This window comes from Pan troglodytes, chromosome 12 (assembly GCF_028858775.2).
Source record: "Pan troglodytes isolate AG18354 chromosome 12, NHGRI_mPanTro3-v2.0_pri, whole genome shotgun sequence".
Taxonomy (NCBI): domain Eukaryota; kingdom Metazoa; phylum Chordata; class Mammalia; order Primates; family Hominidae; genus Pan; species Pan troglodytes.
In genome coordinates this window covers 74204972-74228193 of record NC_072410.2, presented here as the reverse complement: position 1 = coordinate 74228193, position 23222 = coordinate 74204972, and the positions used below count along the sequence as shown (strand labels likewise).

Here is a 23222-nt window from a genome sequence, read left to right as displayed (position 1 = left end):
ATGGATGCCAGCAGGAAAGCCAAACATCCATTATTTCTCTACAGTTTACTTTGCAATTGGTGCTTCCTTTGCATACAAAGGGAACTTTTTAGACTTTTAGTACACAGCTACTTGTATGGAGAAAGGGTCAGTTTTGATCCAGCATGTTTGCTCTCCAGATAACAGGATTTGGCAGTACCTGATTTATCACCTACTTTTATAGAGAAATAGACTTAGGAGCTGGATAGGATTAAAATTGAATATGAGCTTTTTTTTTTTTTTTTTTGACCCTGATGTGTAGGTAGGATTCACTAGTAAAGTTGGGTTGGAAAACAGGTTTGTGTTCAGTGCTATCCAATGGAAGTTTCCATGAGAATGAAAATGTTCTGTATCTGTGCTGTCCAGCAGGGTAACCGCTAGCCATGCATGGCTGTTAAGTGCTTGAAAGGTAGCTAGTGTGTGACTGAGGAACTGAATTTTAGGTTTTATTTAATTTAAATAATTTAATTAAAATAGCCACTTGTAGCTATTGAGTACTCTGTTGGACAGTGCTAGCTTAGACCCTGGGTCTGTGCATCACAGATGTAAATGTCTAAATGACTCACTTGAAGACCTTGTTAAACTGCTGATTCTGGTTTAGTAGGTCTGGGGTGGGGCCTGAGATTCTGCCTCCAGGTAAAACTATTGCAGCTGTCCAAAGACCACACTTGGGACAAGGCCCTAGAAAGACAAGGGGCAGCCTCCTCTTCCTGTTTAGTTTTAACTGATTTACTCACCCATTCACCTAGGGGCAGCTAAACTGCAAGGGTTGGGGTTTTGTCGTAGTGAGTTTCCCTGCATGGGAGCAGGAGCAGGAGAAAGGATGCCATTTGAGGCAGATGTGAGTTTTTTCCTGCCTCAGTGACAAAGTAACCCTAGCTACTGCTGCATAATATGTAGCCTACACATACTTTATCCCTGTCCTGGGATAGCAACAAGTAAGTAGGCAGAAAGAAAGACTAAGTAGGATTCCCAGTAATTTGGAATACTTAAAATGTTAGAACTGGAAGGAGTTTTAGGGGTCATCCAGGCCAGATACTGCAGCTGGGGTCTGCACATGACTTCAGTATTCTGAAGCTTTGAATCAGGGTTTTGGTGTGGCATAGGGTTGTCTTGCACACGTCACTTTGTATTGAAGAAAAGACTGTATGTTTAAAAGTTTATTTTATAGGGTTGTAAAATATGTATAAATGTCAAAAAAAGTCCACTGCATGAAGACAGCCATGTAAAAGTGGTTCTAACACAAGATTGTTGAGGATTAGCTGAGAAAATGCATATGAGTGATTCATCTCACTTTCCCCACAAACTCTTCCAACAGTTTGTGATTGAAGGTAATAAATCCCCAATCTTGGGCCATTTAGCCTATCACATATTGTCAGAGTGGCATGAGAGAAGTCATAGTGAGCTTACCACCACTCTGTGTCCTAGGAGAAACAGCTGTGTGATAGGCCTCACTGAAGTTGGGCTATTCCAGAACCAGAGTTATAGAGAGCAGGTCTGGGCACTGGTCATTAGAGAGTTAGGCTCAAGGCTTTTGAGGATTCTTGGTGTCCAATAGGATCATGAGGTTCAAATTATTTGGAGAGTCTTAAAAGAGAACTGTTAAAGTAATGGCAATCTCTTATATAATGTATTACATTTAAACACCTTTGTATGTATAATTTATTAATTTGATTTGATTAATTTGATTAATCAAATTAACTGATCTGATTAATTAACTAAAAATTTATTGAGTTCCTTCTCTATCCATAGCATTGATCTTTCATTGCAGGCAGGAAATACAAGGAAGTATACTGTAGTCTTTACCATGGAGAACAGTTTAAGGTGGCAGGTGGGAAATGAATACAGAAATTTATTTATTAATTGATTGATTTGCTCTGTCTCCTAGGCTGGAGTGCAGTGGTGTGATCTTGGCTCACTGCAACCTCCGTCCGTCTCCTGGGTTCAAGCAATTCTCCTGTCTCAGCCTCCTGAGTAGCTGGGATTACATGCGCCTGCCACCATGCCCGGCTAATTTTTGTATTTTCAGTAGAGATGGGGTTTTGCCATGTTGGCTAGGCTGGTTTTGAACTCCTGACCTCAGGTGATCTGCCGCCTCAGCCTCCTAAAGTGCTGTGATTACAGGCATGAGCCACTGCTCCCAGCCTATACAGAAATACATATATTAGTAAAATGTAAAATTTACTGTTTTTAGAAGCAAAATTAAAACTGAATAGTTTAATAAGAGATATTTTGTTGTTAGTAAGTGCCAAAGGAACTGAAGCACAGGCTCTCTATGGGCCATAGGGAGTCAGGGAGTGATTAGGAAAAATTATGGAGGAAGTAGGGCCAGTAGGTAAAAAGTAGGATCCTAGAGAACAGGTGGGATTTGGTTGGCCAAAGTGAAGAAGGGCTGTGCTCTCAAAGTAAGGGTAAAATGAATCAGAAAATTACAAAACAAGGAAAAATGAGATTTAAAAGGATTAAGAGGGATTCAGAGGTACTCTTCCCCCACTGAATGGAACAGAAGAGCTTGGTGCACAGCTGTTGAAAATAAGCTCTATCATCTGCAGGAGAGTTTTTCTGTACTAATAGAGACTTCAGGGCAGTTGTTTCTCAGTTATGTCATATGCATTGGTGTCTCCATTCTGGACTCCTAGAGGCAGTAGTGACCATCCGGTAATCTTATACCTACATCTAAAACAAAAACAGTGTTCATTTGCCTCCCCTCTGTGGTGAACACTGGTGCAGAGAAAGATAGATTCTAAAAGACCAGGCTGGCCGGATGTGGTGACTCATGACTGTAATCCCAGCACTTTGGGAGGCTGAGGCGGGCAGATCACTTGAGGTCAGGAGTTCAAGACCAGCCTAGTCAACATGGTGAAACCCTGTCTCTACTAAAAATACAAAAAATTAGCCGGGCGTGGTGGCACGTGCCTATAATCCCAGCTTCTTGGGAGGCTGAGGCAGGAGAATCGCTTGAACCCGAGAGGTGGAGGCTGCAGTGAGCTGAGATTGCACCACTGCACTTCAGCCTGGGCAACAGAGCGAGACTCAGTCTCAAAATAAATAAATAAATAATAAAATAAAAAAAAAGATCAGGCTAATAAGAGCAGCTCAGGATTTTATAAGCTTCTCATTCAGTAATGCAGTAAGAGTGGCAGAAGTGATGCTGAAATGCAGAAAAACATCAAATGTTGCAAAGAGTAGTTAAAATGGCAATAGAGTATGCAAGCTTATCATCTTCCTCCATTTCTACCTACTAAGTAATAGAAAGGTCTTTCAGATAACAGTTTCTTAAAAAGCTGCACTGTCTGTTAAATGGTTTCATTGAAACCATGTTTGAGTTACCAGTTTAGCAAAAAATATTTTGCAAAGGAAAATCCTAATTTTTTTTGTTATAATCAGTTATATTAAATTCCTAACAGCAATAGCTTCAAAGTTTCATTTTGCTTTTTAACAAAGCAGTCTGTTCAATTTGCTTTAAATACTCTGCAGTGTGCCTTAGAAATGAAAGATGAGGTTTTTTTTCTTAAAATTAATTGCTGTGGTTCTGGTTTTACAGGAAATTATCAATTCAGTGAACTTCAAGCTTCATTCTTAGTCCTTGAAGTAGTCGTTAGGAGCTTCTAAATACCACACAAAGAAGACATGTAAGAGATTACAGATCACAGCTAAGACAGGGGTATGAAATAAAATCTAACGTTTTTAGATTTATAAAATAAAATCTAAAGACTGAAGCAGTATTGCTATTTTTTTGGCTATATGGATTTGAAAGTATTTATTGAATTCTGTGAAGTAGCACATTATTCAAGACTATGTTGATATTTGCTTAAAAAGTAGAACACTACATCATGGAAGTCAACATTAAAGTGGTATTTCTCTCTTTTGAACTTCTAGAGCAGAGGTTACCAAGCTCTGTAAGAGGCCACACAGTAAATATTTTAGGCTTGAGGCTATGTGGTTTCTGTTGCAACTGCTTGTCTCTTCCATTGTACCTCAAAAGCAACCATGGACAGTACGTAAATGAATGAGTATGGCTGTGTTCCAATAAAACTTTAAAAATAGCCTGCCAATTTGGCCCTCAGACCTTAGTTAGCCAACCCGTGTTCTAGAGAATTTAATCTCTTCTACTTTTTTTTTCAAGCAGGAAATACTAGTATTGCTAGTTATCTTTTAATATTTTATCTTCCCTTTTAAAGTGTAAGTTCTTTGAAAATAGAGACCATATCTTTTACATCTCTCACCGATATCAATCAAGGTGTACAATGCCTTACACCATGCAAACTATAATAAACATATCTGTTGTCATTTTGAATCTGTTCTAATAATAAGAGCTCTGTTTCCATTTGTGGAGCATTTTATAGTTTAGAAAGTGCTTTGACATAGGTTTCTTATCTGGTTCTCACGGTAGCCTCAGAAGAAGGAAGGTAGGGTAAATGAATTTACCCATTCTATAGACCATATAGCTGGTTAAGTGAATTTCCCAAGTTTATATTGTCTAATAAATGGCAGAGCAAATATTTGGGTCTGCTTTCTATTGTGGTAATGAACTGTCATCTCTAACTTTCTAAAAATAGAAGAATGTCATCTTTTTAGTCTGTCTTTTGCTCAAACTGTTGAATATCCTGCAGTATTCCTGTATTTTATCTCAGAATCTTAGCTAAATTTTCCACTGAGTTTTAAATAGTTTAAGATTTAGCATTCAAATATGCCTGTTCTTTTGGCACAGAAAAGGGTCATTTCTGTTCTCTGTTCTCAGGAGACAGATCTGAGCTATGCAGAATTAGAAAGATTTTTAAAAAATTTTTATTTTTAATTTTAGAAATAGATTTTTTTTTTTTTTAAAGCTCACATACAAGGATGTCTCATTCTTTCAGTTTCTCAGAGAAGAACCTGGTCTTTCATGATATCTGCACTGAGCCCTGGGAATATTAGTCTGTAAACCTTTTGCTTCAGCTACAATGAGCTTGTATATTTATGCTTAAGTGCTCTATGTTCTCTTCACTGAGAATACTTTCCTCTTATTACAGAAGTAAATTTTATCTTTTAAAACCCTGCCAGTGGTGGTTATATAGATGTATACATAAGTAAAAATGCATTTAGCTGCATAATTTCTGATTTGTATACTTTATTTAAAATAGCGTTCTCAGTATTTAATAATTATCTGTGAAAAAAAGCCCAAGTTTTACCTCTTTCTCCAAAGGCATCTCTCACCTCTCCAGCTCACTGCTTTTTTCACTTAAATGTAGCTTTGTGAAATAGCAGCCAGTATTGTCTAATTGGCATTATGACTTTGGAGTCCAAACTGGTAGAGTCTGAATCTCAGCATTGCTACTTAACTTCTCTGTGCCTCAGTTTCCTCATCTGTAAAATGGAGGTAATTAGAGTACCCACTTCACAGGATTGTGAGGATTAGATGAAGTAATACATAAAAGTACTTAGGACGGTGCCTAGTTTGTAGTGAGCATTCGTATGTAAGTGGGTACTATTATTAACTTTTAAATGGAGCCTGCTTCTTAGTTGCTTCTGTACACTGCCCCAGCTGATGCCCGAGGCCATTGTTGATGATGACATTTGCATGTCTAATATTAGGCACAGTGTCCTACTGGGATGTTGATGCCCCACATTTTTATTTTCTGTGGAATTCTTACTTTATAATTAGTCCAGTTGTATGTATTTTACAAATGAATGGTGTGTCAGAATTTCAAGGAACATGGCATATTCAGTACCCTATTATTTATTGTATTAGTTTTTATTTAGGGATGGGACTTGGTTTTATAGAAAGAGTGACACACTAGAAATCAGGAGACTGGATTTTAGTCCCATTTTTGCCATTGATTTTTTTTTTAATTTCATTGGGCAACTCAGCCTGTGTGTCCTTATCTGTAAAATGGTGAATTATTGTTATCTACTACCCTCTTTGGGTCTAATACTTTTTTGTTCTCATATATATGTGAGAAGCTACTTAGTTACTCAGTATAATGATGCCTGTAAAATTGATGTGATTTCCTTGATATAACCAATTGCTTTATATTAGAAATTGATTTTTGCTTTCTCTGTTTTCAGCTTCGGGCTCAGAATCAGGTTCTGAAGAAAGGTGTTGTGGATGAACAAGCAAATTCTGCAGCTTTAAAGGTGGGCAACAGGATATTTGTGTTGTGAGGGTTAAGTTAGCATTTGGTGTTGCTCAAAGCAGGTTCATTGGGTTTTCTGGGTTAAAGTTCCAACTCTGACACTGATTGACTAGGGATAGGGGACAGTAATACAGTCTTTTGTGGTTAATTTTCCTACTTGCTTAGGTAAGAATATGAGGTACTTTGATTTCCTTAGCTAAAAATTATAAAAAAAGGTATTATGTGACTTTGTCTAATGCATTACTCCTGTGCCTCAAGGCCTTTACTTAGCTCGGTTTATCTGGATTATTAAGGCTTCTTATCAGTTGTCATCACAGACAGCTTTCTGAGGGAGGCTATGTCATATTCCTATTTGAATCCCTCTCACTCAGCAGATGGCAGGTCTCTAATAAGTGGATTCCATTGTGTGAATCATTTAGTTCCTAAATCTTGCCTTTAGTTGAGCTATTTAATAGTAATAACCTGTGTTAATCAGGACAGTCTTTGAGTGATACATTTTACCATCAGCATTTTTGTTAACTAAGGGGAGAAATATGATAGATGAAGGAATTTGTTTCTGCCTCATTTCTAGTAGGCATGTAGTAAATATTGCTTAGTGATATTTTTAAATGGATAAATTAAGTCTAGGATTTGGATTTCTTCTTGGCCAAGTTTCAGTTAAATATACTGTCTAGCTCACTCTTTTGCTCTTTCCCTTTCTTGCTCCCTCTGCTCTCTTTAGACAGATGGGATTAGGATTCCTCTTACTTCTATCTCTTTTTGGATAAGCCCCTGATCAGTAATATGTCTGAGGTGGCTCCACTTAGGCAACTAAGCCCCAGAAATTGTCCTTTTACGTAGTCAGTTGTTGGATCCTACAGGAGAGAAATCTGTCTCTGAGTGTCTCCTCCTCAGGTGCTGTTAGCACAGTCTCAGGGTTGAGATGGTTCTGAACACCCCACCCATACTTCCAGGCTCTCTGCACCCAAGCCAAGATGATTAAAAAAGAAGCTTTATAGTCAGGATTTATTAGTGAAGTTATTGTTTCACTAAAATTTTTGAAAAAATGATCATTATATCTCCAAATGATATTTAAACTTATTGCTGGGGAAAGTCTTTCCTAGTTTTTCCTAGTAGCCTGCCCTGGTGTTTCATACCCTCCTGTTGCTGGTTGTGTTTGATTAACTCTGTGATGGCAGCAATGGTAGGAACAGTGGTAGGCGTGGTGACAGCTGGTTCTATTGATTGAGCACTCACTGCATACCAGGCATTGTGCTAAGTCCATTATATCCATTATCTTTAGTGTTCACAACAACCCTATGAGGTCAGATAACATTATCTTCCCCATTACAGAAACTGGAGTTTAGCGAAAGGCTGGGATAGATGTTTTCTGAAATTAATGATTGGTTAATGGAGTTGGAGCATTAGTTTATTTTAAGAATTATAAGCATAATTATATATTATAATTATATATTATAAATTATGAGAAAAATAAATTATTTTTTGTTTTACTGTTTATTACAGTAGTCATTGTAATTATAGTACAACAAGTGACAATTTGCCAGTTTGCTAGACAGGAATATTTGGATGTCCTGTGTTACAGGAGGCTTTTAGTTTTATTACTGGGTTTACCCCTTCAGTGAGCTGTTAGGTGTAATCAATGTTCATTGATTTGAATTTTTAAAATTTGAAAGACATGATAGTTTGGACATGGGCTAGGCCTAAATTTGCCTTTGAACTACAAGTAAAAATTAAGGTTTTACTAAACAAATGTAGGAAAAAAATTATTTTCTCCTTAATGGGAGCATATTGTTCTATCCCTCTAGCACTTTTCTCAACATGCAGGTAATGTCAGTAGAGTGTAGACACTAGCCTATGGCTTTTAGGTTGCTATTCCTTTTTTTTTTTTTTTTTTTGAGACAGAGTCTTACTCTGTCACCCAGGCTGGAGTGCAGTGGCACAATCTCGGCTTACTGCAACCTCTGCCTCCCTGGTTTGAGTGATTCTTGTGCTTCAGCCTCCTGAGTCACTGGGATCACAGGTGTGCACCACCCTGCCTGGCTAATTTTTGTATTTTTAGTAGAGTCGGAGTTTTGTCATGTTGGCCAGGCCAGTTTCAAACTCCTGATCTCGAGTGATCCACCCTCTTCAGCCTCCCAAAGTGCTGGGATTATAGGCGTGAGCCACTGCACCTGGCCTAGGTTGCTGTTTCAATACAGTTAAATCATCTGTTCGTTAAAGCATGACCTTCATGTTTTATAATTGTTTCAGTGAAATTAGTAAACATACAGTTATTTTTTTATTTTTTAATTTTTTAAATAGAGATGAGGTCTCACTATGTTGCTCAGGCTGGTCTCCAGCTTTTGGGCTTAAGCAGTCCTCCTGTCTCGGCTTCCCAAAGTGCTGGGATTACAGGCATGAGCCACTGTGCCAGCCCAGTTCTTTAAATATACAGTATTACATGGCCATCTGTGTTTGATAATCAGTGAATAAAAAGTTGTCAGAACATCATAAGTAAAATATAGTTAGAATAATTCTTTTAAAAAAGAGTGAAACTAAATATTTCTCTTTAGTTTTCCATTTTCGTACCCCATTATGGCATAAACAGAACAAAATGGTCAGCAGAGGGTGTGTCAAAAAGGTTAGCAGAATATTTTAGATTTTGTTTCTATTGTCATTTAGCTTTAAAGTGAATTATTGTAGGACAGCATATGAAAATATTTTTGGTGTGATACTGATTTTTATCTTTGATATGTCAGAATAGTTGAAGAACAATTAAGTGTGTTGCAGACTTCATTTTGACTAATTTAAATTCAGGGAGGATTTACAGAAAAAATGGAATACAAGTATATTTCTTCCCATTCTTTTTTACTGAAGGGAATCATCAGTAAATCTGAGGTTTTTTTAAAATATCTAAGTTTGGCCAGGCATGGTGGCTCATGCCTGTAAACCCAGCACTTTGGGAGGCCGAGGCAGATGGATCACCTGAGGTCAGGAGTTTGAGACCAGCCTGTCCAACATGGCGAAACGCTGTCTCTACTAAAAATACAAAAAAATTAGCCGAGTATGGTAGTGTGCGCCTGAAGTCCCAGCCACTCGGGAGGCTGAGGCATGAGAAATGCTTGAACTCGGGTGGCGGAGATTGCAGTGAGCTGAGATTGTGCCACTGCACTCCAGCCTGGGCAATAGAGCGAGACTCTGTCTCAAAAAAAAAATAAATAAATAAAAATAAATAAATAAGTTTATAAATTTGTAGCCTCAATCTTTTTGTCTGTTCACTGTCATAGGATGTTAGTTGATCACGATCTGTTACTTTAGTATAGTTGCTCTTATTTTTATATTTACTTGGTTTAGCCAAAAGATTATCTTTTCACAAAGTGCTAAAAACTTAAGAACTGAAGTGGCACACATACAACCTGAATTTCCTAAAGCAAGAGGTTTTGATTATATTTTGGTGAAATAGAAATAATTTTTAATAAAATTTCTAAACCTTACAGCTAAACTGTGAGGACCAATCTGTTTTCACTTTGATATAGGAGCAACTGAAAATGAAGGATCAGTCATTGAGAAAACTACAACAGGAAATGGACAGTTTGACATTTCGAAATCTGCAGCTTGCCAAGAGGGTAGAACTACTTCAAGATGAACTAGCTCTAAGTGAACCACGAGGCAAGAAAAACAAGGTAGGTTCAAATACAGGCAAGTTAGTGGGACCTTGTCGTTAGTTACTGACACCTACAGGGCATCCTGGTTTTAACAGAAGACCCCACTGCCGAATTATTTTTTTGTTTGTTTGTTTGAGACAGGGTCTTGCTCTGCCACCCATGCTGGAGTGCTGTGGTGTGATCTTGGCTCACTGCAACCTCTGCTCCCAGGCTCAGTGATCCTCCCACCTCCGCCCCCAGAGTGGCTGGAAGTATAGGTGTGCACAACCATGCCTGGCTAATTTTTGTATTTTTTGTAGAGATGGGGTCTCACTATGTTGCCCAGGCTGGTCTTGAACTCCTGGACTCAAGCGATCCACTTGCCTCGGCCTCCCAAAGTGCTATGATTACAGGCATGAGCCATCATTCCCGGCCCTGAATTTTTTTTTTTTTTTTTTTTTGAGACAGTTTCACTCTTGTTGCCTAGGGTAGAGTGCAATGGCACGATCTTAGCTCACCGCAACCTCTGCCTCCCAGGTTCAAGTGATTCTCCTGCCTCAACCTCCCCTGTAGCTGTGATTGCGGGCATGTGCCACTCCCAGCTAATTTTGTATGTTTAATAGAGAAGGGGTTTCTCCATGTTGGTCAGGCTGGTCTCGAACTCCCGACCTCAGGTGGTCCGCTCGCCTCAGCCTCCCAAAGTGCTGGGATTACAGGCTTGAGCCACCGTGCCTGGCCCCGGCCCTGAATTTTTAATGTTCCGTTATTACACCTGGATATTAGGTCAAGAAAGCAGACTCTTATTATTAATATATATTAAATGTTAGGGACATTTATATGATAGTCAATTTTAAAGAACTTATTAGGAGCAAATGTAGTTGGTTTAGTGGCCGAGAAGAGACAGTGGAATATCTTATATTAGCTAAAATTGTTGACATCTTTTGGTTATACCAGGTTGCCATTAATCCAAGGTTGAGCAAATAAAATGAGGGAGATTGTCAAAGCGTTACTACTCATATGAAAGTAGCGGCTGGGCGCGGTGGCTCACGCCTGTAATCCCAGCACTTTGGGAGGCTGAGGCGGGCAGATCACGAGGTCAGGAGATCGAGACCATCCTGGCTAACATGGTGAAACCTTGTCTCTACTAAAAATAGAAAAAATTAGCTGGGCGTGGTGGCAGGCGCCTGTAGTTCCAGCTGCTCGGTGGGGGCTGAGGCAGGAGAATGGCGTGAACCTGGGAGGCAGAGTTTGCAGCGAGCCGAGATCAGGCCACTGCGCTCCGACCTGGGTGACAGAGTGAGACACTGTCTCAAAAAAAAAAAAAAAAAAAAAAGTAGCAGTTGAAACACTTACACCTTAGGTTTGTAAGTTTACTGCAGATGTAATTTCTTAGCATTTATTCTTACGAGGCCAGTTTGGTGTTCTTGTCTTGAGATTTAGAGATGAGTTTTTTTGCCTTATGGTTTTTTATGGTGAGGCGGGATTCTTATTGCTCTAAGGTGGATAATCTGGTACTTTTGAACATTGTGATTAAGAGATTGCTGCTCTTTTTTTTTTTTTTTTTTTTAAGGGTAGAAGTAGTGATTGAGTCTTTAAGTCTTGTATGTATATAGACTAACACTCCACAAATGTATGTATTGAGGCAGTAACAGTAGAATGGGTAGAAGGGAAGGAGAAGGCACACAGTGACTCTGAAGGAGTGCAGTATGGCCAGAAGAGCACAGGCTTCAGATTTAAGCCCAGGCTTGAATTCTTTGGTTGCCTTTAATAAATCTGTGACTTTCGGCACAATTTTTAACCTTGTAATCTTAGTTTCTCCATCAGCAAAGTGACAATGAGCCTTTCAGGTTTGTTGTGAGGATTCTATGGTATCATGTAAAAGTGCCTAGGGCCATATTTCCCATGTAATGGGTAGTTGCCGTAATTATATGTTAATAGTTTTCCCATATGCATTTCCCCACATAGAAGCATTCGCTAGAGTGTTAGTGTTCAAATAAAGGAGGCAACAGAGAGGATATAACACTTATGTATTAGAATCACTTGGGAAACTTTTTCAAGATATACATACCAGGCCAGGCACAGTGGCTCACGCCTGTAATCCCAGCACTTTGGGAGGCCGAGGCGGGCAGATCAGGAGGTCAGGAGTTGGAGACCAGCCTGGCCAGCATGGTGAAACCCTGTCTCTACTAAAAATACAAAAAATTAGCCCAGCATGGTGGCATGTGCCTGTAATCCCAGCTACTTGGGAGGCTGAGGCAGGAGAATTGCTTGAATCCAGGAAGCCGAGGTTGCAGTGAGCCGAGATCACACCATTGCACTCCAGCCTGGGCGACAGAGTGAGACTCCCTCTCAAAAAAAAAAAAAAAAGATACATGCCCTGGAAATTCTGAAAGACCCTTGGGGAGAGAATAGTCATCTGAACTTCAAACATGTTCTTCAGGTTCTTAATATCCCTGCCTAGGACTGTTGAGCAGAGGTTTGGGTGTAATATTGAGAATTAATTTTAATTAAAGCTCATCAAATTTGGAAGCACTAAGGACCCTGAATACATCGTTCTGCAGTGTTCCATATGCACCTCTTGTTTTCCAAACATGATGGATATTTAATTTCTTTTTATATGGCTACTCCATTTTCAAAGGGCTTTTAAATCACTGATTCAAATTGGATTAGTAGGTGAGTTCATTTTAAGTGAGAAGTGAGACTACAAAAAAAGCAGAGAAAGGGTGGTGACTGATGTTTGAACACAGTTTCATTGTTAGGCTGTTCCTTGAATATTCTCAGTTCTATGTATTACATGAAAACAAATGCTCATTATTAGATGTTTTAAATAGTGCTATTCTTCTGTGTAGAACGAGTTCATATTAGTAAAAATTTAAAGGAAGGGATTTTTAAATAATCTTTGAGAATTTTCCTATTTATTTATAATAGCTTTATTTTATATTTTTTTTAACTTAGAAATTTATATGAACTTTTGTATAAACTTACCTTTGTGGATGCTGTTACAGAATTTATTACAATTTCTTATGGAGTTTAACAACTCCTACTCATGAAATTGCTATAACTCTCATTTCCCAAACCAAAAGATCAAATTGAAATGATATTTATGAGCTTATTTTATATTGCTGGAGCTTTCTAGGTCTGCTCCGTCCTCCAGCAGAACTACTCCTGAATTCATCTGCAAAGAATAGTAAGCCTTATCTGTTCTTTTCTCTCTCTTTTTAAAGCTTTCCTGCTCCTTACAATATTTGCAGTTTCAACTTGTGTCACATAGGAAAAGTTAAATGATGAACTGTATACCTTTTGCAGGATTGTTTGAGAATGGTGAACACGTAGAAGAGACAAGCTTCTAAGGTGATAGAGAATCTGTGTACCTTAGGATGTTTCTCTAAAGGATGAAAGTTATGTGGACATAACTTATTCTTTCCATCAGAAAAGTGGAGAATCTTCTTCTCAGTTGAGTCAAGAGCAGAAGAGTGTCTTTGATGAAGATCTGCAAAAGAAGATAGAAGAGAATGAACGGTTGCATATACAAGTGAGAAAATCTGTTTTTCCATGTGAATTAAAAAATGGGTCTGTGATCTGTTAATGTGGAAAAGCTAATGCAGATAGAGTGTTTTGTGTCTGCGTGGGTGTTTTAATGTCTTCTATGGTCTTCAAGTATATATGTCACTGTCACTTATTCATTTCTTAAATATCACACAGTCTTAATGCGGATGTGTGCTTTGAAGTATATGCATTTGTTCAGAAGACAGCAGAATAGCTTTATAACTTAACAGTGCAGAAATATACTGAGCATTATTCATTTTATATGGGAAGTGATTACATGTATCATTTAAATGGGAGCTTACCAATAAATGGTGTTTGCTTTTTTCCCTCCCCCTCCCTTTTTCTTTTTTTTAACTGATGTTTAGTTTTTTAATTTACTGATGTTTAGTTGGTTTTTATCCCTACCCCTGTTAAACTGTAAGGTCTCTGAGGGTATGAACCATGTATGTTTTCTATGCCTAGTCCCAGGACAGTGTCTTACTTATGTCAGGCACTCAGATATTTATGGAATGTTGAAAAGTTAGTGCCTGCCCCCAAACCATTGAGCATATTCTAAGATTCATAGTGGGCTGGGCGCAGTGGCTCATACCTGTAATCCCAGCACTTTGGGAGGCCAAGGTGGGCGGATCACGAGGTCAGGAGATCGAGACCATCCTGGCTAACATGGTGAAACCCCTTCTCTAGTAAAAATACAAAAAATTAGCCAGGCATGGTGGTAGACACCTGTAGTCCCAGCTACTTGGGAGGCTGAGGCAGGAGAATGGCGTGAACCCGGGAGGCGTGAACCCGGGAGGCGGAGCTTGCAGTGAGCCGAGATCAAGCCACAGCACTCTAGCCTGGGCGACAGAGTGAGACTCTGTCTCAAAAAAAAAAAAAAAAAAAAAAAAAAAAGATTCATAGTATAGTGTATCCAACTATAACCTCCTTACTTATTTTTTTTTTGGTCAAATGGTAGGAAACACACACACACACACACAAACAGACACGCTTTTCAGTCTTTGAAAACGTTGTTTTTGACCACAGTGTATTTTATATCTAAGTATTCACAATTCTTTATTAGTATTGGACTCTAATTACAGGAAAGAGCTTTACCTGTTTTAAGAATAACACCTGTTTTAATTTTGATTATTTTATGTGAAAGTTAGCTTAGTAGAAAAGTTATACTCTGATCAATTGAATTCTATGTATGCCAGACATTGTTTAAAATAGAAATTCATGAGACTGAGAGGTAGGACGTGCAGCTTTGGAGTAGGTTTCCTGTGTTCAAATCTCAGTTCTACTATATTTTAGCTGTGAGACATTAGACTAGTTATGTAACTCTTTTAAGCTTGAGTTTCCATATTTGTAAAGAGGAATAACAGTAGCTACTTCTGATATACTGTGAGGATTTAATGAGATAATGCCTGTGTGGGTTTAACATAGTCAGCATATGGAACCATGTGGAAGTTGCTCAGTGAATAGTCACTGCTGTTATTTTTCTCATTTATGTATATTAGGATATTGTGAGAAGAGAAAATGGTCTTCTCTTTTTAGTTTTTTGAAGCTGATGAGCAGCACAAGCATGTGGAAGCAGAGCTGAGGAGTCGACTGGCCACTCTGGAGACAGAAGCAGCCCAGCACCAAGCTGTGGTTGACGGTCTCACCCGGAAGTACATGGAAACCATTGAGAAGCTGCAGAATGACAAGGCTAAACTAGAAGTAAGCCCCATTGTGAGAGCACACTAAAAAATAGTTACAGCTTTTGTATTAATAAATTGTCTGTGCACTTAGAGTTAGTCATTTCTGGTGAGACTTTTGCCTGCAGGGTCTTACTAAGTGTGCTCCTATCTGTCGTAGCCTGAGCCATCTGTGTTTCTTTTTCTTCTGAAATTCAGGTGAAATCTCAGACTCTAGAAAAGGAAGCCAAGGAATGTCGACTTCGAACGGAAGAATGGTATGTGGAAACTTGAATTCCAAGAGGGTTCTGAAGCAAGACTCAGAAGACATGAGTTTTGGTTGTAGCAGCTCCTCTGTCTTAATTGTCTTACATTTAAAAGGAGAAAATGGGAGTAATCTACAGGGTCCTTTTCAATTCTGGGATCTCCGGGGCCCTAAGCATTCTTGATAGAGTGGCCTGTGTATTAGTCCTCAGCCTGCAAGGGTTTGGGGCTGTGGCAGATCGTGTTCTGGAGCTCTTGCACTGAAGACTGGAGACTTTCTGTTTGAAACTACTCTAAACAGAAGGGGCCTCTGATAGTCCCAGGAAGGAAAACTGATAATCACCATGCCAATCTTTTAATGGTACATTTTGAATAAAATAGAGGTTATGCGATCTAATTTGGAGATACGTAAATCTTAAAATCAAAGTATTAGTAATGCATGGTAAAGGTATACTCCAACATTTATTTGATAATATTTTAGTTTTTAATAGGATCAACTAAGTGAATTTCTCATATCGATTTTGTTGCATCGTTAGAATTACATGCATGATTTAGATGTGTACATAATTGAACCAAACGCAGAAATTATCAGCTTTTGAGTTCAAGGGGAAAAGAAGGCTAATATAATATGTACTTTAAAAAAGTCTATAGTGATACTAGTGAATACTTAGGTGTTGTAACGAGAACATTTGTGATTACTTTGAGCTTGGGGAAATATTATTTCTAAGGTTACTTTGAGCTTGGGGAAATAAATGTAAGGTTGGCTAAGACACTCGTACCATGATAAATTCCTCCAAACTTCCACATCATTCTCCAGAAGTCCCTGGGACTTGAGAAGCCAGGTTAGCGTTTTTGTTATCTTCCTCTTTTAACAACTCTCTGCCAAGAGTATCCCAGATGTCAGGTGCAGTTCTCTGGAAGCCTACTACCAGCTGTTGAGGTAACAAATAAATGAGGATTCACTCAATGATTGGTGATAATGTGGTTTTGTACTTTTTTTTTTTTTGCAGTCAATTACAGTTAAAGACTCTTCATGAAGATTTGTCAGGTAGATTAGAGGAATCCTTATCAATCATCAATGAAAAAGTACCTTTTAATGATACAAGTAGGTATTATGTACAGTTTTCCATTATTTGTAACTTTGAATCTCTCTGTGGTAGCCAACTAATTAAAGTAATTTCTAATCTTTTGGGCAAAAAATTTAATTGGCCCAACAGAAGATTGCTTTCTTTTTGTTCATTTGATCAGCCGTGGTAATCATATTTAACAGGAAGATTTTAAATTGTCATATAACTACTCCAAAGCTGGTCTTCTTGGAAGAAGCCCAAATCCACATTTTTTGATTGCATGTATTTAGCATTTTCCAAGGTAAAAAACAACCTGCACATAAATAGTTGAATATTTGTACAAGAAAAATTGTTGATTGGGGTGGGGGAAATGAGGCTTGGTGGTGGGAGTTAAATCTTCTTAAAATTATGTCTTACCCCTTGGTCAATTCCCAGCAATAGCTAGGAAGCTAACTTGGTTAAGCCTTGCTTCCTATTCACCCTGGGAATGGTTTGATAATTTACATTCCCAGGAACAACAAAAAGTTAAAAAATACTACTTTACATGTGTAATAGGTGCCAAATTTGCAATCTTTAGGTAAGAAGTCAAAACCTCAAAAGCAAAGAAAATATTTGCTTGTTTGGATTTTGAAACTTACATTCAAATTGATGCACATTTCCTTTTTCTGTAATCACATGATTGAAATTAATATTTTACTTCCCCTAAATTTGTTTAGGGAAGACCTAAAAAAAGAGGAAGAAAAAAAAAGAAAAATAGCAGTTTGATTTAAGATTAAAATCAGCCCATGTCATTATTGTATCAAAAATTTAAATTCCCCTTTGAAAATAACACCTGCTTCTAGCTTCTACATTAATGTAAATACTACTGGATTCACTGGATTTGAAACTGTGGCTTTACATTTTCCCTTTAAGCCTTGTCTCAATCATTAGGTTTTAATAATTTCCTTCTGAATCATGGATTTATCCTTCCTTTTCTAATACTAGTTGTCACCCTGTTTTAGGTCCCTTTCTTGTCACATGTGGATTATTACTTTTAGTCCTGAAATATTTAAAGATCATTTGCTGAGTGCCTAGACAGGTCAGTAGCGTAGGGGATGCAAAAATTGGTAAGTCAAAATTTCTACCTCAAGCAGTTTATAGCCTGGTAAGGCAGAGATAGATGTAGAAATGTCAATAATATAAACTAGACTGTGCCATAAAGAACCTCCTGGGGTTTCAGAGAAGGACATGTTACTGCTGGTGGCATGGTGTGGGGAAGCCTTCCCAGAAAAAGGGTGCTTTGAGCTGGGCCTGGATATGTGAGCAGGTTTTATTGGGCAGAGATAAGGGTAAAATCTAAGGAATTACGTGAAGTATGGTATATAGGACAAAAGGTGTCATCATGCCCTCAGGAGCAGTAATCCAGTATGACAGGAGGCTTAGGGTGGGTGGGATGTGCAGGGCAAGGACATGTAAGTTCTGAAAGGTATGGTGGGACTGGACCCTAGTGTTCTGGTCTAAGGACTGGGAACTTAATTCATAAGGCCATGGGATTGTTGGAGAAGTTTTCGAGCCAGGGAACATCATGTTGCTATATGTGTACTCACAAGGTTAATCTGGCAACAGAGAGTAGATTACCTAGGAGTGGGACAAGGGAGTCAAAGACTATTGTGATGATAGTTTTGGCGTACTATTATGGAGGCTTAGCCTGGATTGGGGAGATGTGGAAGATCTTGTGGAAGGAGAGGGAGCAGACTGGTCCTTTCAAGGAGACAAGGGAGAAAGAGGCAGTCATGGGGAAGATGGTGATGCAGTTGACCGAAAGAAAAGAGGTAGACAGGAGCAGGTTTATGGGAGAGACAACGAGGTTAACTTTGTTGTTGTTTAATGTTCTGACAGATGGGTTCATATGTATCTATATAACTGCTGATGTATGCCTTTCTAAATGAAAGACTAGACTTTGGGAGAGAAACTGATGTCAACACTATTGGGCTGGAGGAGCCCTCATGTTGGGAGTGGTGGGTGCACAGTGCAGTCAGGCCTGTGCAGGGTCCTTGGTGAGTTCTCCATCCCAGTGATCAGGAGGCAGAGGGGAGCTGTGGAAACGGGGTGAGGTAGAAGCTGGAGAAGGGAGTTTCAACCTGATGGTGCAGGTCAGTTCTGCGCATTGCTGTGGAGAGGTCAGAGGGTGATGCATCAAGGCGACTGGGTTTGGTGACTGGATTTTGTGGCCTCGAGAGGACTAGTATACTTTGCGAGGAGCGCTTCTGTGCAGGGTGTAGGTGGACACTAGATTGCCAGCACAGGGAGTTGAGGTGAATGGGTGCTGAGGAAATAGGCAGAGCAGTGCTGTTTTTTGAGCAGTGGGAATGAAGGAAATGGAGAAGCATGAGAGCCTGACAGACGGGCAAAGTGAAAGAAAAGGCTGGGGACAGGAGTCAGGGCAGAGAATTAAGTGTGATTAAGTAATGGAAGAGACTCACTGTGGACACAGGAGTTAAATGAGCTGCAGCAAATGCTTTATTTGTAATGAGGAGATACTGAAGATAGAAGCAGGGAGTGATTATGTCCTAAGGTCCTGAGGGGGTCAGAAGCAGAAGGGCCCCGGAGGACGGTTAGCTGAGGAAAGGATATGCAAGCAGTAGACCGAGGTGGAGGGTGGGGAGTGTAAGAACTCTTTTGCTTTGGCTGTGATTTTCTTGGTGGAGTAGGGAGAGGCCATCCTATCCATTGGGTAGTGGAGAGGAGAGGAGGAATGGTATTAGGAGCTTAAAACAGAAAAGGTTTGGGATAGATGCCATGGGAAATAAAATAGGCACACGGCAATGAAACTGTGGATTACTGAGTAGAGTTGAAGCCCCCTGGAGTTAGGCAGAGTAAATTGTAGTGGACCTTACTCGGGATTCGTGTTAGCAAAAGCGTTGTTGAAACAGTGGACCAGGCTGGGAAGCAAAACAAGCAAGGCTGAAAGATGGCTGATAGAAGTGTCCAGAGGTGTTGGTGGATGGGAGATCAAGCTGGTAATGTATAGCCCAGTGAGTAGCAATGGAGACATAAAAGGGAACTGGGTGACTATGCCACAGGAACATTCTGAATCGTATTTTGGCACTGGGGTCATTCTGACTGAGAACCTGGGCAGAGAGGGCAGGTTTGAGTGGCTGAAGGGATGAGTAGAGATGAGGAGAGATGCAGCTCATTAAGGAGGAGTTTGAGGAGGTATGGCTAGGTAGGAGGAAGGTGCCAGAGGTTAGTAACAGACCAGGGTAGAGAGGAAGACTGAGAAAGATAGTGATGCCATCCAGGAAAGTTAGGATTGAGTCATTGGGATCCACAGTGGCAGACAGTGATAGATTTTTCCGGTAATGTAGTGTCAGGAAAACAGTGGTATTTTTTGCTGATTAGCGTGGCGGCTTTGTGGAGGGTTATTTTAGAAGGGAGAATGACTGAAAACAGCAAGAACATCATGAGCCTTTCTAAGTAGTCTTGATAAGCCTGAAAGCAGTATTTGAAATGATTTCTTAGAAATGGAAACACTGGATTTGTTTGGGTTTTTTTTAAGCCTGAAGTTAAAAAAAGATGGGAAGTATTACTTTATCTGAGAAACCGCTGATTCTATGTAAATTCCATTATTCTGTATTGTTGATCATTTTAAATTCTTATGTAAAGTTGATTTTGCTTCAGTGCATTCATTATTTTGCATTTCAGTTATTTTCCAGTATATGTGAAATGAGAGACTTAATGTACATTATTTTTCTTCTGTAGAATATAGTCAGTACAACGCTCTGAACGTTCCACTCCACAATAGGAGACACCAGGTAAAGGATGAAGTACATGTTTTTATTTTCAGTTATATATACATCAAACTTTCCAGAAACAAGAATTAGTTGTGTTTGGACCTCTGTTTAGTGCATTCAGTCATTGCATTTAACTGTTGCTTTACGTGTTTCTCATACATTTATTCAAATGTAGCTTGCTTTTTATTGCATTCATAAGTAACACAGATTTTTGCTATCTCTCTTGTCTGATAACATTAGAACTAAATTATGAGATGCATTAATGTTTTGAGCCATACTTTTTTGTGGGTTGGTAGACCTTATACTTAAGTGGTCTGGGTTAAGTGCAGGAGGTGTATTTGCCAAACTGGTGGCTTTCTAATTTACTTAGATAGGAATATTAAAATTCAAGTGGGAGCAGATGAATTTAAAGTAAGGAATAATCACACTAGGATTCAAATGTTTTCTCCAGATCAGACTCAATAAAGTTCTTTTAGGATAATAATTTGAGAGTTGACCTTAACTGTATATTTTTCATTTTAAAGCTGAAGATGCGAGATATTGCTGGGCAGGCCCTGGCTTTTGTTCAGGATCTTGTGACGGCTCTTCTAAACTTTCATACCTACACAGAACAGAGGATTCAAATTTTTCCTGTTGATTCTGCCATTGACACTATATCTCCATTGAATCAGAAGGTAAATTTAATTCAGGATACATTTTATTTGCCCTGAACAAAATAGGGAGATATTGTTTGTTTTTAGACCTCTTCTGTACACCATCCAAGTACTGCAAAGGACATGGAAAAAACCCAAAAATCATAGTTTTTACTCTCAAAATAAAATATGGCAAAAATAGAGATTCTTAAGAAATTAAATTCTAGGGAAGTGTATTAGTCTGTTTTCACACTGCTGATAAAGACATACCGGAGACTGAGCAATTTACAAAAGAAAGAGGTTTATTAGACTTACAGAGGTTTATTAGACTCCACATGGCTGGGGAGGCCTCACAATCAAGGCAAAGAGGAGCAAGTCATGTGTTTCGTGGATGGTGGCAGGCAAAAAGAGAGCTTGTGGAGGGAAACTCCCATTTTTAAAACCATCAGATCTCGTGAGACCCTTTCACTATTGTGAGAACAGCATGGGAAAGACCCACCCCCATCATTCAGTCATCTCCCACTGGGTCCCTCCCATAACGTTTGGGAACTGTGGGAGCTAGAAGATGAGATTTGCATGGGGACATAGAACCAAACCGTATCAGGGAGGTTTTTTTTTTTTTCTTTTTTTGAGGTGGAGTCTCGCTCTGTTGCCCAGGTTGGAGTGCAGCGGTGTGATCTTGGTTCACTGCAGCCTCTGCTTCCTGGGCTCAAGTGATCCTCCCACCTCAGCTTCCCAACTAGCTGGGACTACAGGCGTGCACCACCACACTGGCTAATTTTTTTTTTTCTTTTTTTTCCCTATTTTTAGTAGAGCCAGGGTTTCGCCATGTTGGCCAGGCTGGTCTTGAACTCCTGACCTCAGGTGATCTGCCTGCCTCAGCCTCCCAAAGTGCTGGGATTACAGGTGTAAGCCACTGTGCCTGGCCCTTGGGGAGTTTTTAAAAGACCTCAGTGTGAGCGAGTGAGTGGTATGGCCAGTAAGTGGTATGAGATCACCGGGGAATGGAGGTCACTGTAGGTGGTAATGTCTGGGAAAGATTCTTTGGGGATTTGAATGGGTCTTGAAAAATTAGCAAGGTTTAAATAGGAGGAGAGAAGTGGGATACACTTTTTCCCCCAGAAGAGAATGACATGAACAAAATCATGGAGCAGGAAAGCATAGGGAGTGTGGGGGTTGGGAACAGGGTGAGGCATGGGGAGGGAATAATGAGCAAACTGTCTTGGCTGAAATGTGAAGTCCTCAGAAGGGGAGGAATGGAAAGGAAGGTTGAAAGAGAAAAAATGGCTCCAGGTTCTAAAAGGCCCCTAAGGGCAGGCCAAGACATAGACCTTCACTTTGTTTGTAGGATTGAGGCCTCTATAGCTTTTTGATCGGGGGTGACATAAAAGTGCCATTTTATTGTCGGAAAAATTAATTTGCTGGCATTTCTCTCCCTGATTGTACTCACAGTGTAACTTTCATCACTGGGCATGTTTAGGAGTAAAACAACCTGTGTGGTATAGTTGACCTTTTTCCTTCCTGCTGAGTTATGGAGTGGGAGACACACTGCTTATCCAGTTGAGCTTGGGGGGCATTTTCAGGGTTTGTGAGGTTCAAACAGGGTTTAAATGTCACTTTCTTCAATCCATGTGCCTTTTTTGGGCCATTAGATTTTGCTTCTTTCTTTCCCTTTTTTCTCCCCTGCTAATTCTAAAAAACAATTTAAGGTAGCTTACAAAATTTCATTTAACCGAAAAGGATAAAATAAATGTTGTGAGTATATTAGCTATGTATTGCTATGTAATAAATTACCCCAAAACTTCATAGTTTAAAACAACAAACATTTACTATCTCACAGTTGCTGCGGGTCAAGAATGGAGGGGCTAGTTAGCTGGCTCATGATCTCTCATAAGGTTTCAGTCAGGATGTCACTGGAGCTGGGGGATTTGCATCCCAGGTGGCCGACTTACATGCCTGGTGAGTTAGTGCTAGTAGTTGGCTGGGAACCTCAGTTTCTTATTGCCTGGCTCTTTGAGTGTCCTCATAAATGGCAGCTTACATTTCTCATAGCGAGCGATCTAAGAGCAAGGTGGAAGCCACAGTGCCTTTTGACATAGCCTAGGTAGTCACATATCATCACTTCTTCAGTATCGTATTGGTCACACAGACCAGACCAACCTTGAAACAATGTGAGAGGGTAGTACACAAAAACCAAAAATACCAGGAAGTGGAGACAATTGAAACCATCTTAGAAGCTGACTCTCACAGGGTGGAAATTGAGGGAAATTGCTATACATGTGTGCTGTAAGTGCCTCATGATGTGGCAGTCTGAAATATGAGTCATGCCATTCGTCCTACATAACCTGATTCTTATTCCCTGCTTCTTCTGTGCATCATGTAGTATTTTCAGGGTCTGAACAGTGTCTATGTCTGTGGGTCCCCTACGTGCCTATTAGTGCAGCAAAGACTTGGACTCAGGAGTTAGACTTCCTGGGTTCCCAGTCCATTTCTGCCACTTTCTCAGTTATGTCCTCTTGGGAAATATA

The 23222-nt window shown here is 39.5% G+C and overlaps 1 protein-coding gene across 8 annotated transcripts in view; it reads left to right on the top strand.

Moving 5' to 3' along the window:
* The window catches only part of PPP1R21 (protein phosphatase 1 regulatory subunit 21), a 74595-nt gene that overhangs the window by 4370 nt on the left and 47003 nt on the right, over window positions 1-23222 (top strand). For 4 of the 8 annotated variants that reach the window (XM_001151227.5, XM_001151290.7, XM_016948507.4 and 1 more), the window contains exons 2-9: window positions 6067-6135; window positions 9650-9796; window positions 13188-13289; window positions 14837-15001; window positions 15178-15236; window positions 16233-16327; window positions 20031-20083; window positions 20587-20736. In XM_001151227.5, coding sequence (XP_001151227.1) covers window positions 6067-6135; window positions 9650-9796; window positions 13188-13289; window positions 14837-15001; window positions 15178-15236; window positions 16233-16327; window positions 20031-20083; window positions 20587-20736 — 840 coding nt within the window. Of the gene's footprint in view, window positions 1-2889; window positions 3683-6066; window positions 6136-9610; window positions 9797-13187; window positions 13290-14836; window positions 15002-15177; window positions 15237-16232; window positions 16328-20030; window positions 20084-20586; window positions 20737-23222 lie in introns of those variants that run through there. The other 4 variants (XM_001151165.6, XM_063789121.1, XM_063789120.1 and 1 more) reach the window with 3 other exon arrangements.